The 14,937-nt window shown below is 47.5% G+C and overlaps 2 protein-coding genes across 2 annotated transcripts in view; both read right to left on the minus strand.

The window, feature by feature from the left end:
* The window catches only part of LOC104374622 (alpha-2-macroglobulin-like), a 416,004-nt gene that overhangs the window by 201,510 nt on the left and 199,557 nt on the right, over positions 1 to 14,937 (minus strand).
* Positions 5,761 to 9,149, minus strand: TMEM52B (transmembrane protein 52B). The gene is made up of 5 exons (XM_009986770.1): positions 9,102 to 9,149; positions 8,414 to 8,457; positions 7,699 to 7,737; positions 6,569 to 6,735; positions 5,761 to 6,011 (listed from the first exon to the last, which is right to left on the minus strand). The coding sequence occupies exons 1-5, from the start codon at positions 9,147 to 9,149 to the stop codon at positions 5,761 to 5,763; spliced, it is 549 nt and encodes a 182-aa protein (XP_009985072.1).

A 14,937-nucleotide genomic window follows, 5' to 3' on the forward strand; every position in this document is an offset into this window, starting at 1 on the left:
AATGGCTTTGAACTGAAAGAGGAGAGATACAGGTTAGATCTAAGGAAGAAATTTTTTACACTGAGGGTGGTGAGGCGCTGGAACAGGTTGCCCAGAGAAGCTGTGGCTGCCCCATCCCTGGAAGTGTTCCAGGCCAGGTTGGATGAGGCTTTGAGCAACCTGGTGTAGTGGGGGGTGTCCCTGCCCATGGCAGGGGGGTTGGAACTGGATGATGAGATCCCTTCCAGCCCAAACCATTCTATGATTCTATGATTCTGTTGATGTAGATGTGTCTTCCTCAAGGACAAAAGAGAGGAAATTTTCTATCCTGTTTCACCCAGGCCACCAACCCATTCTGGCAATTTTAACAGACTGATCTCCAACTCCTGTTGTCCTGTATATCGCTGTTTCCGCCTCCAGGACTGCACACAAAGCAGCTGAGCTAGCAGCTGGTTTCAATTTCTGTTGACAAATCGGAGAGGAGTTTTGGCGTTCTTCCCTGCTCGGATGCAAAGACACGGCCTGCGAGAGCATTGCTAGGTCACTTCTCCTCTTCCAACAAATCCCACAAATCTCCTTACTGAACCCTTCCTGCCCTGATGACGCAGCCCTGGAAGTGCAGCCACAAGCCTCGCTCCTCCCCCTTCTCCGCGTCCTCGCAGTCAGGCACTGAATTCCCAGCCTGCTCCTCCGGCTCCATAATAACAGTAACGTCACTGGCACAACAGCAGGCAGGAAGATGATCCATGCAGAAGCAGTGGCAAACAGCTAATCATCTGACTCAGAGCCTTCATTGAAATGTCAGCCCATGGGCATGTGACGAACCCCACGTTCTGGGTCCGTGTGCCGGAGGGAGGAACTGGAAATGGGATTAGATTGTTTTCCCACCCAGGACGACCAGCACAAAGTGATCCACGGGGACGGCAAAGCAATACACTCTTAGCGTGTCGCTGTGTCTGCAGTTCATGTAGGCAGAGGTTCACTTTAAAAGGCACTCCCCAGGCGTTGCCGATGCTGTAGCCATAGAAGCAGGAGACAAAGGCATTTACCCGGAATCTGGGGGCAAGGTCTGTACCCCGCAGTGCTCCCGGGGCACTGCTGGGAGCTCTGCGGTGCCCTGCTGTGACGTGAGGCTGGCTGAGGTGTGTCTGCACAGCTGGCTACGATTCTGTAAATCAAGGGTAAAAATATCCATTTTTTGCCCTGTGTTTCTTGGAGATGTCATCTAGGTGGGCGTCTCTTGGGAAGCTGCTGGTGCTGCCGTTCAGATATCTATAACTCTGAATTCCCTTGGCTATTTCTTTCCTGCCCTTGGGTACTTACTCCCTTTGTACCTCCATAGCCTAACTCTTTTTCTTTTTTTTTTTTTTTTTGAATATTTAGTGTGGTTTCAGTATATCAAAGCCTCTCCTGTCAGAAAACTTCTCCTTTGTGGCCTGAATGGTGTTTAAACCATGGAGGGCATACCTGAAGCCACTTGTGATTCTGCTCCCTTCCATGTCCATCCGTGGCACACGGGTAGTTCGTCAGTCCTTGCCTGGCGTCCCTCCTGCACCGCTTGTGACTGGTCACCAGTTTCGTTTGACGCTGGATCTATAGCAGCCTCAGATCCAGGATGGGCACATCGGCCCTGGGTGAGGGCACCGGGTTAGTCACTCCCAGGAAACAGTGGCTAATTGTGTAGATGTTTTCCTTTCCTCTAGGAAACGGCTCTGTCTTGTCTGTGCTGTCTCACTGCTCTGTTTTCTACTGCTTCTTATTTTTTACAAAAAAACCTGCTCCTTCCTCCCAAACTGATTGCCTGACCCAGCCCCGACTCCAGTCGCTTAAATGCGTGCCAATGATGATACGAGGAGGTTATGGAAAATACCTCGTTGCGTGGTGGAAAGCAGCAGTGCAGGACAAAACCCAGGTGTGAATAACACAGGTGTGAGCTCCCTGTGTTCCACCCGAGGGGGTGGAGTGGCCGGTTGGGGACGGGTATCCTTGTTACTTATGGTCCTGTGAAAACGAAGGACCAACACAGCGGTGGGGCCGGTGGAGTGTTTCTGAAGACCAGTCTTTCTCAAGTACCACGTGTTCTAGGGGAACCTGAGTGGCGTGGACACCTCCTTTGCAGCAGCTGGTGCTGATGTACTCCTGCTTCCCCTCACGTGGTTCCAGCCCAAATTACTCCATGTGCAGGCTAAAGGGAGCCGGTGGAGACTGGTCGTTCTTTCTCCTTCCGTATCACTTGTCAGGGGTCCTACCCTTCTCCCAGGGGTTGGGCAAGGGTTGGGTGAACAAGTGAGCCAAAGTCGAGCCAAGGGTCAGTGCCCTGGTTATGATATAGCTATCTTCAGTACTTTGCGCGTCGTTTCCCCATCTGCAGGTGGAGCACCAAGGCTTGTCCGACACGGAGGTGGCGTGACTACGTGGTTCAGGTCTGTAAAGTGCATGGGGATCTTTGGATGCAGATACCTCATTGTCCATCGCTAAAGAGAAGTGCTTTTGGTGGTGTTCTTTCCCTTGTGCAGGGTATTGGAGCGCTCTGCGGAGCACAGACACTGCGGTGCAGCCAACTTGACACCGGTGGCTGTACACAGCAGCTGAACTAACCCTAAAATTATTTAATGATTAACAGAAACCTTTTATTTATTTTCCAGTGTCTGTTATTCTGTATTTGTGTGCAATTCATGTCCTGATTTGTCTTAAGTGTGGGGAAAACAGTTGCTACTTGAGTATTTGTTTTAATGTTGCATGAAAGTATTAGTTCTTTATGTTTAATAATATTTAATGCTTAATTTTCAATCTGAAAGTGTAAAAGATTTCAAAGTGCTTGTTGGCTGATACAATACAACACACAAAGTGTATTCAATGTGCAGACTCAACAGTGAGATGGAACCACCACTAATAGAGTAAAAAAAACAGCTGAGCTGAATAACAGCCAACTTCAGTACCAAGTAGAAGATTATCTCTGTAAATAAGTAACCTTGCTATATTTTTATGGGGTGGGGTCCTGCTTTTTCACAAAGTGCCTGTGGCCTTTATTGACTCTGTCCTCACTTTTTGATTGTTTGTGAAGGGAGAATGTTTTGAATCGTAACAGATCTGAGAGCAAGAGTGAAGTGTTTCCAGTCACTGACGCCTGGGCTTTGCTTTGGTACACAACCCTGCAGGGTTAGATAGAGTGTCTGTAGATCTGCTGCTGGTTTTTGTTTTGGTTTTTTTTGTTTTGTTTTTTTTTAATCTGTTGTTTTATCATGTCTTATGGGCTCTGAGTGGCTGATCCTTGCAAGAGTTATAAATATTTTCTCTGAAATAGCTCATCTGAAGTCAGTTTAGTAGGAAATAATTGCTGAGCAGGTGAAGTTGTATCTGTCATTATTGTCACTTGAAATGTTTCGCACATCTTGCCGGTAAAAAAAGCCCTTGAGGGTACCTGCCCTAGCACCTAACGAAGATGAGTGAAACAAGCAAAGGATGGGAGCAGATGGGAAGGGACAGGAGAGTTGGACAACGCTGGCTCTGGTCAAGGGAAATACGCTGAAATCAGCAGGTAATACCCAGCTCTGGGCACCAGTGACCTGTAACACTTCCCCTTGGAACTGAGAAAGGAGATAACGGAGGCACTTGGATGCAGAGGAGGGGAAAACTTAGAAGTTAAAAACGTCCCTTTTTATTGCTCACCTCCTACAAGAATTACGGTGCAATTATTATTGCAGATGATTAAGAATTGCACAAGCCCGCGGAGCGGGGCTGCCATCTCCTGTTAGCTGCCCGCACGGCAGAAGAAAGGGGTGGAGGTGGCAGAGGAATGGTATGTTCCCCCTGGGCACGATTGTGAAGGCTTCTAGGAAGTTTCTGGGCTTGGTGGCGCGTGACGCACGTTCGGCAGATCCAAACGTCTCCGCTTGCGCCAGGCTTTGCTACGGAGTAAACAAGAGCCTTCCAGGAAATGTTCTAAGCTTGGTGGAGAAGTCGGGCTGGAGCTGGACTTCAGGGAGCTGATGAAATAGGTCACGCCAGTAGATGTTCCACAAGCAGTTATTATTTCAAGTGTGTTGTCTAGCAGGAGAGACATAGCCATATATGTCACTTTTTATTTATTCCATTCCAGTTTATCACTCATTAGGGATACAATTAGGTAATGATGAGACAATTCAGGAATAAGTTTGTGACCTGAGAAATCGGAGGCCCTCATTAAATTCCCTTGGATAAAAATTCCTGTGACTGACCAAGGTCTGGGATATCATGGAAGGTTCAGTTCTGCTTTAAGCTATCCCTGAAGCTATCTTACCAGCCTTCTCTCAAATTCTCCCTGGCTGTAATTGCAACAGCAGGGAGGTTCCTAAACGTGTTTGGGGACCTGGTCTTGTTCTCCTTATCTACAAAATAACCGTATTCTTTGGTGTTTCACGGGAGCGTGGTGAAGATCAGCATATTAGGGACCGCGAGGATTTGGGTACGGCAGTAGGAAGGGCCACGCAGGCACCTCGGAATGATGTGATATCCATGACCTGGGAATTCATATCAGCGTTAACATATCCATGTAATTCATTCACGGCTGCTTATCATTTGACATTTGCTGTCCTTCTGCTTCAATGTTTTCAGTTGCTGGATCTGGGGCAGAGACAATACTGATGTAATTCAAGGGTCACCTTCTCATGAGAACCTAGTCCAAGAAAACATTTTACAGATGGCCCATACCTATGTTCATCCAAACAGTTCCATTAATATCTCTCAATGATTCAACGTATTTGTATCGATCAGGAAAGACTCACAAATTGTTTCCATCTGAGAAATTACTTAAATGTTTCAAACGGTCTTACTTAGTTTCACCTGCTTTTGACAGCAACATTAAGAATAATTAATGAATGGTACAGTGTGAACGTAACTAAAATATGATTTAGCTTTATTTCAGGGGTGGTGTTCCCGCTCCTCCCCTTGTTCCATCTGGGTTCGCGCACATATTTTTAAAACTCAAATATAAGAGCTTGTGGCTACTATGTCAGAATTGCTGTGTGTCATATTCAGAACCAGAACTCGTCGTGTTCTTTCTGTGTATCCTGGAGGGTGTTCAGGGACCATACTGCACATACTGCCAATATATGCTGTGTTTTGTTTACCTGCAGATTCTGTTACTCATTTGGGTTTTTTTTTGTTTGATTTTGTTTTGATTTTGGTTTTTTGTTTTGGTTTGGTTTGGTTTGGTTTTATTTGGGTTTTTTTTTTTGTTTGTTTTGAGTTTGGGTTTTTTTTGTTTGTTTTATTTTGGTTTGGGTTTGGGGTTTTTTTTGTTGTTGTTTGTTTGTTTGTTTGTTTTAAATTTACTATAAATGGTTGGCACTTTCCAGAAGTTTGGTGTTATTATTTGGTATTAAGACCTTCTCACATGTCTTTTTTTTTCCTGTTGTGAAAACCTCTCTGCCATATCTGGTAAACTCAGGCTGGAGGCAAGCAGAACGAGACGGCATCCGCGATCTCCCTGCAGGTCCCTGTCCTGCAAAGTGGCTCAGCACCTCCATCCTGCTGCCTGCTTATTCCTGCAAACTGCCATACGAGTGATGTGCGGATGTGATAACTGGACACGGAGAATGCCAGTGGCCAGTTATCTCGAGGAGGTGTCAGAAGGAGCCATTAAAACACGCTGGATCTGAAAATATTTGGAATTTTAGTCCCTTTTTTTCCCCTTTCTCATTAGGCTAAGGAAGTTAATCTGATACTCCTAACCCTGTCCAGAAGAATTAGCCTCTGCACCTAACTCTTCTGTATTGTTTTGCGATTCAGTACAAACAGGCACTAGTGTCCCGGCAGGGCTGGCCGGGCGTCCTTGCCCTCGGCAGGTCCCTGCGGCTTTTCCTCCGGCACTGGATCCAGGTCTGGCACCTTCTGCCCTACTTTGGCGACCGTGAATCTGCTCATGTGCAGAGCTTCTTCGTAGACCGGAGGAGTGTCCGACGCCGAGAGGGGCGGTGGTCCCTGCGCGGCGTGGTGGGAGCGGGCCACTGCTAGTATCCTCCTGGCCGCCGGCCCAAACACGGAATGGAGAGCTGCAAGGGAGCAGGGGAAAAACGTTTAGCCTCGTCCTGGAGATGTTCAAGGCCAGGCTGGATGGGGCTTTGGGCAGCCTGGTGTAGTGGAGGGTGTCCCTGCCCATGGCAGGGGGGTTGGCACTGGATGGTCTTTGAGGTCCCTTCCAACCCAAACCGTTCTGTGATTCTATGATTAGAGGAGGACGAGTCCATCGGCAGCGCGAGGGCTTTTCTCTCCCCACAGCCGGAATGTTTTCCTTTTCCTGCTCCTTCGTCCTTCCCTAAATGGGAGGGTGGGGTGTGTGAAACCCCATGAGCACCCTCCCACGATTACTCCCTCCTCAAAGGCCACTTTGGCCGTAGCTGCCCCTATTCCACCCAAACGTGCCGCACAGTTGACGCCATCTGGTCGCGCTTGCCGCGTGATGCCTGGTGAGCACCGTGGTTTGTACCAGGTGAGGTGCTGCCTTCCCCATCCCCTGCCACGAACCCTCCTCTGCCCACCCCAGGGTGCTGCGATCTGGGGTCTGCGCAGGGTGTGCCGGGGCCACCAGCCTCCGCCAGAGCCCACTCACAGGTGATGGTGCTCTGCAGGGTGCTGTCCTGGTCAAAGGCAATGACGGTGACCTCGTAGGGCCGAGGACCTGACTCCTCCCCGGTCCGATGGCAGTGAAAGCAGCATCTCACGCAGACGGAGACCAGGCCACACAGGAGGAGCAGCCCACCGACCACCACCGCCAGCCTGGAAAGGGAGAGCACACGGAATCAGGACAGAAAGACTTTGTTTGCAGGGGCCCTTTTAAGGTCTCTCCCTGCTTGAAGTAGGGCTGACCTCACAGCTAGATACGGTCATTTGGAGCCTTGTCCAGCAGAGTTTGGACAGCCTCCAGGGATGGAGATCCCACGTCCCCTCTGGGCACCGGCTCCAGTGCTACACCACCCTTGGCGGGAGCATTTTTTCCTTCTGTCTAATCAGAATTTCCCTGGATGCAGCTCGGCCAGTCATCTCAGGTCCTTTTGCTGGGCACCTCTGAGAAGGCTCTGGCTCTGTCATCTCTCCAGACCCACCTTTGGTAGCGGCAAACTGCCATCAGGCTGCCCCTTCAGCCCCCTCCAGGCTGAACAGACCAGGTCCCTTCAGCCCTTCTTCACACATCACGTCCTCTGGACCCCTGACTATTTTATTTACTCTCCAGTGGACTTACTCTGGTTTGTCAACATGTCTTTTGTCCTGAGGGACCAAAACTGGATGAGGTATTCCAAATGTGTCCTCAGATGTGACAGGTGGAGATGAAAAATCTCAATCTGCTGGCTACACTAGTATTGATGGAGCCTTGTAGAGGTCCGATGTCTGCCATCCTTTTTAATCTCATCCAGGTGAGGATTGCTAAGGAATCAGACCCAAATTACTTAAAACGTGGGCCTTTTAAAAGACATGTTGTGCCTTGAATGCTTTATTAATATCGTGCATCTGACTAAATTAATACATGGAATAAAAAAGGAGGCCTGCGATGGCAGGTCAACCTTGGTCCAAGATGATGCGATAGCTGGGGGGTTGTTGTTGCCGTGCTACTGTAGAGCATTAGGGGATGCCAAGGGAAAGCAAGGCTGGCATCACGCCTGAGCAGCTCACATTTTACCCCACTCTTTGCTACTGAAATTGTCCAGAGATGTGGGTATTTAAAGTAAAGAGATGCCATCTTACCAGATGTACCACAAACGGTCCCATTCTGTGCCTGTACAGCTGGGAAGAGGGTACAAGAAATAGTTAGCCACAGAATGCCAAATAAATGGGAAGATCTCTACTGTATCCTCTCCCAGCTCCCCTCACACTCCTCACGCACGGTCCAGCTCCTAAATGGAGCGATGATGAGAAACTCACTGCGCTTTGTGGAGGAGATGTTGTCTGACCTCACCAGCCTCCCTGTTGGCTGAGTTTCCCTTCTGCTCGGCTTTCTGTCTTTAGTGTTTCCCTGACATTTGTGCCTGCCCAAATCCATTTGTAAACCGTAGCGATCTGCGTTCACATTTGTTTTGTCTTAATTTCTGTTATTCTTGCAAATGACATCACTAAAAGAGTAATATTCACCAAAGCAGCATACGTCAGACCATTTTTTTCAAGGAAAGGTCAATTCCAAATTCATAATCTCAGTCAATCAAAACGATCCCCGAAAGCTCTTAATCATTACAGTTATCCAAACAGGTGGCAGGCTGAGTGCCACGTGATCAGCGTGTTGAATAGATCGTAATTAATACGCTTCCCATTCAAGGTGACGAAAATTTCAAGTGAGTTTTCAATAGTTGCAATTAAAGTAAGCTTTTCTGAAAAATGTTGGCCACCGTGCCACGACACAGGTATCCACTACTGCTTTTGTCCTCCATTGTCTTCCTAAAGGAGTGCGAGATCGGCAAATACTCACAGCTCGGTGCTGAGACAGCCTTCCTCACCGCTCGCCTGGGGGAACTGGAAGCAGAAAACCAGACAAGAGTGGGGTGGATTAAATCTTTGTCACATGCAACTTTTGTGTCTGTCACCTGGGCTCTTACCACTCTGAATCTCCTACGGTAAGGACTTACTGTTGTCTGTCTTCCATGGTTTCCATCACGTATTCTACTGTAGATTTGAAGCTATTATGATACCAACCGCATTGTATCATATCTCAGCTTCCCGTAGTCATTAAAATCCTACTGAGCACTGTCCCCACCACAGACCTGGACTTAACCTTCAGCCTCACCATGAGTTTCCCTTTCCCCACCGTAAGCTACGTCACGCTACAGATGTAGATCCTGCTGCCTGTCCAGCATTAAGAGCCTTTTGACGTCCTGCTTTGTACTGTACCTGCGCTGACTTAAATCCTGCTCTGTCTCTCCAGCACTCCTACCCATCTCATTCCTTTGCCTGGGGTGCCCTGACCTCTGTGTTACCATCCCTGGAACAGCAGCAAATATTCTTCTCTTCTGTGTGTCTACCTTTTATACACCAGTTCTTTCTGATATCAAGGAAATTCTTGTGACTGGCAGTTGCTAATGCCCCTCCGTCTTTCCAAGGTAACTCCACAACTGAGCAGAAAACCCCATAAATAAGAACCTGAGGTGTGAGTGACTTACCCATAAGAAACACCCTAAAAGAAAGCAGATCATGACTGGGGTGTGCATCCCTGTACGGTGCTTCTGTGGCCTCTTGCTGCCTCGAGGTGCTTGATGTCTTCTTGTCCTCTCTAGTTTAAGTTCATCCTCACCAGTCCGCTGACCAGTAGAAGGAGCAAATTCCTTGTTGCGCGTTGAATCCAGTCTCTTCTTCCTGCTCTACCTCCTTCTGTCCACCTCTGGGTCTGTCCTTCTTCAAGTCTTTGCCTTCTCTCTTTCCCTCCTTGTCACTGGTGATTCCCGTGCATTTCTGCCTGTCTCCCTTTGTTGGTCTCTTGGCCTTCTTCTCTCCTTTCGAAGGGATCTCCAAAGCCTTCCAGTTGGATCAGGAGAAAAGCGGTGGCTACGAGTTCTTACTTTAGATGTTGAACTAGTTCACTGAAGGGCATCATGAGATCTCTGCAGACCTGACCCCTCTCTTGTGTGAGCAGAAAGGGTCTCCGAGTTTGTTCATTCCCAATTATTCCTCTCCCCGCCCCTGCCCTGAGGGGAGCGGGCTGAAGGTCACATTATTGACCTGTTGAAGTGGAGTTCAGATTCCCCTCCCTCCTCCAGCGCCTTTCCGTCCCTGCGCTCCCATTGTCCCACCTCTGTGGGTACAAGCTACTGGCTTGCACTGTGTGATCCACATCCAGAGTGTCCGCTACAAGCGAGGTGTTCCTGCTGAAGTGAAAGCGTTTGCAATATGACAATTATACGCAGCATTTTATGTACATATAGTTACATGTACGCCTATGTGTGTGTGTTTATGCATATGGGGATGTGTATATGAGTACAACATACATAGGCACATATATGTATATATCTATGCATATGCAACACCTCTTGTATCTCCCATGGTGATTCTCCTCTCCCAGATACTCTTTGTCCTGCAGCTGGGTAAGTTAGCAGGCTCCATTCGACGGCACATTAATTTTCTCTCCCTTGTAGAACTGCTTTAGATTTCTGTTAACTGCTCGTGGCCACTCAGTGCTGTTAGGCACGTATAACTGTGTTCACCTTCTCTTTCGGAGAGCTGAGCGAGAAAAAAAACGCTCTGCAATAATATGTTACTATTTGTGTTTGGGAACCACCTGCGACTGGCGCATAAATAGATGTTGAGGGCAGGAGAGCAACTGGAGGAACCTGCTGCCCCGTGTCGCAATCACAGCGCGCTCGCATTAGGCTGGTGAATCATTAGCCTGGGCGATGCGTGTCAGCGTGGCAGAGCAGAACCAACGGCTTCATGAACATAATGGAGTCATGAACATAATGGATTCTCCCAAGGCAGGCTAAGAATCGTTTGCCGTTCTCTGGTTGTAAAGCTGGTGCTGCAGTACAAACAAGCCTGAGCGTGCACTTCTTCAGACACTTGTCCGTCTGTCTTTCGCTCTATTTATGCAAACTGGGCTGCTGCTGCAAGAAGGTGTCTGAGTTCTGGTGGACAAATAAGAAACTTAGAAATATGAGTTATTGGCTTTGTATTTACATGGGAATTAACCAATATTCTTTTTGTCCCTTTCTCCTTAAGTTCTTTTGTGTATTATAGCAGTTTTAGAAGAAAACTGATGAAAGCTGGAGAGGGACGTATTACAAGGGCATGTAGTGACAGGACACAGGGCAATGGCTTTGAACTGAAAGAGGGCAGATTTTGATTAGATCTAAGGAAGAAATTTTTACACTGAGGGTGGTGAGGCACTGGCACAGGTTGCCCAGAGAAGCTGTGGCTGCCCCATCCCTGGAAGTGTTCCAGGCCAGGTTAGATGGGGCTTTGGGCAACCTGGTGTAGTGGAGGGTGTCCCTGCCCATGGCAGGGGGGTTGGAACTGGATGAGCTTTGAGGTCCCTTCCAGCCCAAACTGTTCTGTGATTCTGTGATTCTATTTTACATTGTGACTTCTGGGAGCTCTTTGGACTCAAATCTTCTAAGGAATTGGAGGGAGAGCAAAAAAAAAGGCAGGTTTGAGAATGTGGAAATACTATTTAGATTTAAGACGAGAGATGTAGTTAAGGAAAAACAAACATGTTCCAGTTAGACATTAAGTGTCAGCTACTGGTAGTCAGTGGAGCGATCTGCCTATGGGACCCTATGGGACCCTGTGGATCCAGCTGATCCAGCTGCTAGGAGTTGTGAATCAATTAGTCAATTAATCAATTACCTTGAAGTTAAGGCCCTTCCTACAAAAGAGAGGCCATTTCCTCCTGGTTTTCGGAGAGGTGACAAACTGCTTGAGTGCTGCAGCTTCAAGCCTTCTTCTGGTGAGTGACAGGACCTTGCAAAAGTCTTTACTTATTTAAATCTGACTACCTGAATGAAGTAAATGCCAGGGAAAAAAAAAATGTTTTCTTTTAAGGGAAGGAATACATGGGCAAATACCTTTTTTTGTACTTAAAAATCATAAAGATTATGCTACATAGCTTCCCAGAGGAAGGGAAGAATGCGACTGATCCCAAATTTGTGTTCTTTGCGTTAGTGCTTTCAAATTGCTCTGGATGGCAGGTAGTAGCAAAGCAGAGAGATGTTGCGTGCCAGCCTGACTGGAGATAAATTGGATAAATTTGATAATGATCTAGTAGATCAAAGAGCTCTTAATGAAGGGCATTTCCCCTGATTGGCTAGCCAGTGATTATCTCATTCTCACTTCCTGAGGGGTCCTGGAGTTTTGTACTTGGAGGCTGAAGCTGAATTCCTGGCAATCTAGTAGGGTTCTTCTCAACCCTTTGGTTAAAATGTCAGGGGACACAGGGAATAAAAGGCAGAAATGCCACAGGTTGGCATGCCAGTTACTTCTGTTGGGGACTTCAATGCAATATTAACATTCCCCCTGGAATTTTGTACTGTGGTCTAGTAAAAGAATGCAAAAGTGGTAAACTGGAAGCAATCCTTTCCTCTGTGTTTTGGAACTGTGTAAATTCACACGGGGGTCTGCATTTGCCCCCATGTGCATTTCTGGCTGTGTGACTGTTTCAGTGCAGCTGCAGGGACGTATGCCCTAATTCCGGATTATTCTGTAGGGGCCTGGCTAATTTGAGCCATTCAATGCTAATTGAACTGTCAGTCTGTGACTGTGGAGGCTGCAGTGGCAACAGCCAAGTGTGCTGTATCCCTCGCTAAACGAGGGTTTGGCAGTATGGTAATTATCTTAACTATGGATTGAAGAAGGAATTTGGAGGAGCAGGGAGGACAGAGGGTCTCTTGCCACAGGGCTCTCTCTTCATCTGGAAATGTTGCATTTACTCAGCCTGAGCAGCCATGGAGATGCTACCTGGGGTCCCAGCACTGGCTGTCTGCAGGGAATGGGGGTGCCATGTGAGTGATGGGAGAGGCATCCTGTACAGCCCTCTTGGTCTATTACTGCAGGGCATGGTGGGAGGCCCTGTCTTATGACCCTTGATAATACAAAGAGTCTTAGAGATCCCACCAGGAGGAAGCAGGAGAGCCCCCATGGAGGGGGCTGGTGTGAGGAGCAGCTGGTGAAGAGCTGAAGCAGTGAGCAAAAGGGATGTGAGGGAACTGGTGTGATGGGGATGGGGTCAGTGGACCAGTGAGGGGAGCGATGGTTGATTGTAGGGGCCTGGCTGAGGGAAAAAGGCTGTGTGTGAAAAGCACTGGTGTTATGGGCTATTGCTGGGAGTGGATTGCTGCAGAAAAAGAAGGAAGAAAATGCTGACTGAAAGGCTGCTGTTCCATACTGCTTTGGGGAGGAGAATCCATGAGCCTGTCTCGTACCCCTGCCCGGGGCATGAAGCACGGGTCTCTGTGCTGAATATTCACGAGTTCAGGAACTTGTAAATCGAGGAGTAAGTTCCTGGTCTTCATTGCTGCCTGTTTGTGTGTGTGTTTTTTTATTTTATACCACATCTTCATGGCTCAGTGACTCGTAATTGTAACCGCTGCACGATGAACCATGTTGCCTGGAGTAGAAGAGCACGTGGCACCCAGTGGTTGCCCCGAGATGTGCAGTGTACAACCTGTTCCCGGGCTTGCCTGAGTAATGCCCAACCCCGAGTTGCCTTGCTATGTGGCGTAAGTCAGGTTTTGTGTTTTGGCTTAAAGCAGGAGAGACAAAGTTAGCCTTATAAGCAAGATGATGGCTTAAGTCACAGTACAATAATTATTTTAACAGATGTCATATCTTCTGTTATATGATGTTAAGATGTTCAGAGTTTTAAAGCAATTCAGAACTGAGCAATTTCATGCACATCTTTTTGGAGCTTTACCCTTTCCCATAGCTGCCTACGCACATCGGACCCTCTTCTAAATCACTCTGTGCGTTCTTCATGCGATTCTTCTTAACTGCCTCTGGAATGTCCTCTTCAGAAATCCTTCTCAGGTTGCCCAGAGGCCATTAAGTGAGTTGGCTCGCAGGAGTCGGTTCGTTGCCGCTGATTCAAGGGAAGGTTCTCAGCAAGCCATGAGTTCGAGAACAGTCTTCCCACTCTGCTTTGCCAACAGCTGCCTTTTGCACGGTTACTTGTGAAGTGTGGTCCTTGGAAATCACTGCGACTTCCCTGTCCATCTGTCTTAAACATGACGTCATCTCTGCTGTCATCGGGCTGCAGAAAGCATCTTAAAGGGACAAAGTTCAAACGGCAGGGTGCATGGTACCTTTAACCGAGTGAACTGAGTCATTTCAAGTCATCCAGTGCTCACAGGCAAAACTTTAGCTTTTGTTGCACACTGAAAAGTACAAAAGGGGGAATTTTTTTTGGTAGCCACGGCTAGATTAGTAATTAGTGGCTGTGTGCTGTTGCTGTTAGGTTTTATTAGCACAGACAGTTCTGTATTCTCAGTGTTACATTGTTCACAGTGAGAAAAAATCTTGAGTCTATAATTAGCCTTTTTAGTTCAACACAATGTGCATTAAAATCAGAGTGTAATCATTGCACCCGTGGCACGTTGTTACAAAACAAGCCTTCAGCTCACAGCTGCTCTCGGTCCTTCTCAGCAAATAATTTCCCTACTACTCCCAATGTGAGGGTTAGTCTCAATAAATTTACCAAACTCATCAATGTTTTTCTTCATCGTGTCTCTGTGTTTTCAAACAAATTGTTCTGCTCGCTTAGTTTTCTCGCATTGCTTTGGGTTGGTTCATGTTGCCGTAGAACTGCACAAGCCGCTCGATTCTCAGCCAAGCTCAGGGATGCAGCCTCGGATGAGTGCCACAGCTTGGCTTTGGGATGAGTTTTCCTCTCTGCATGGCCGTGCCCTCTGCCCTCGGTGGCAGGCTGTCAGTAAGCCGCCTGCATCTTAAAAACTTGGACAAATCCAAGCGGATTTGCTCTTGCGGCAAGATCCCGATACTCATAATGATCAGGGGAAATAGATGCATTTCTGATTTCATGTGAACACAGAAGCTGCTGCCTTTAAACAGCTGGCCTGGCTAAATATGCCGTCGTTTTCCACGCCGCACGGTGTGCGGGAAACGCTGCCCAACGGGGAGAAGCACAACGATTTACTGACCATATCCCAGGAAATGCAGCCGCATATTTGAGTGAAATGTAAATTTTCTGAGGTTTTCAATTCTGTTTAAAATAAGCCTTCATGTCCTAAAGTCAAAGTCATGAGAGGTGGTCAAGAGGGTGGTTTTTTCTGTTTACTTGAAATTCTGCAGAGTCAGGATTTTAGGAACCTGCATTTAAACCTATGCATTCAAGCTTTTTAGCCTAATTTTTGCCCCCTCTCTATTCCTTGATTCTCTTTCCATCACCACCTCATCCCTAACCCTCTTGGATAAAAGAACTAGTTTTAATGCTAAAAAAAGAAATAAGAAAGGAAGTGTTACTCATCTGCCAGCTCTCTGGTTAGAGTCACATGA

Source organism: Tauraco erythrolophus, chromosome 4 (assembly GCF_009769465.1).
Source record: "Tauraco erythrolophus isolate bTauEry1 chromosome 4, bTauEry1.pri, whole genome shotgun sequence".
Classification (NCBI taxonomy): domain Eukaryota; kingdom Metazoa; phylum Chordata; class Aves; order Musophagiformes; family Musophagidae; genus Tauraco; species Tauraco erythrolophus.

What these genes read in the sequence shown, in the direction of transcription:
- TMEM52B (XM_009986770.1), bottom strand. Translation starts at nt 9,149, where the DNA reads ATGCACACCCCAGTCATGATCTGCTTTCTTTTAGGGTGTTTCTTATGG. An exon ending in GGCTGTCTCAGCACCGAGCT is followed by an intron (nt 7,738 to 8,413) that starts GTGAGTATTTGC and finishes CCCTCTTCCCAG; the next exon opens with CTGTACAGGCACAGAATGGG. An exon ending in CCTGCAGAGCACCATCACCT is followed by an intron (nt 6,012 to 6,568) that starts GTGAGTGGGCTC and finishes GCTCCCTTGCAG; the next exon opens with CTCTCCATTCCGTGTTTGGG.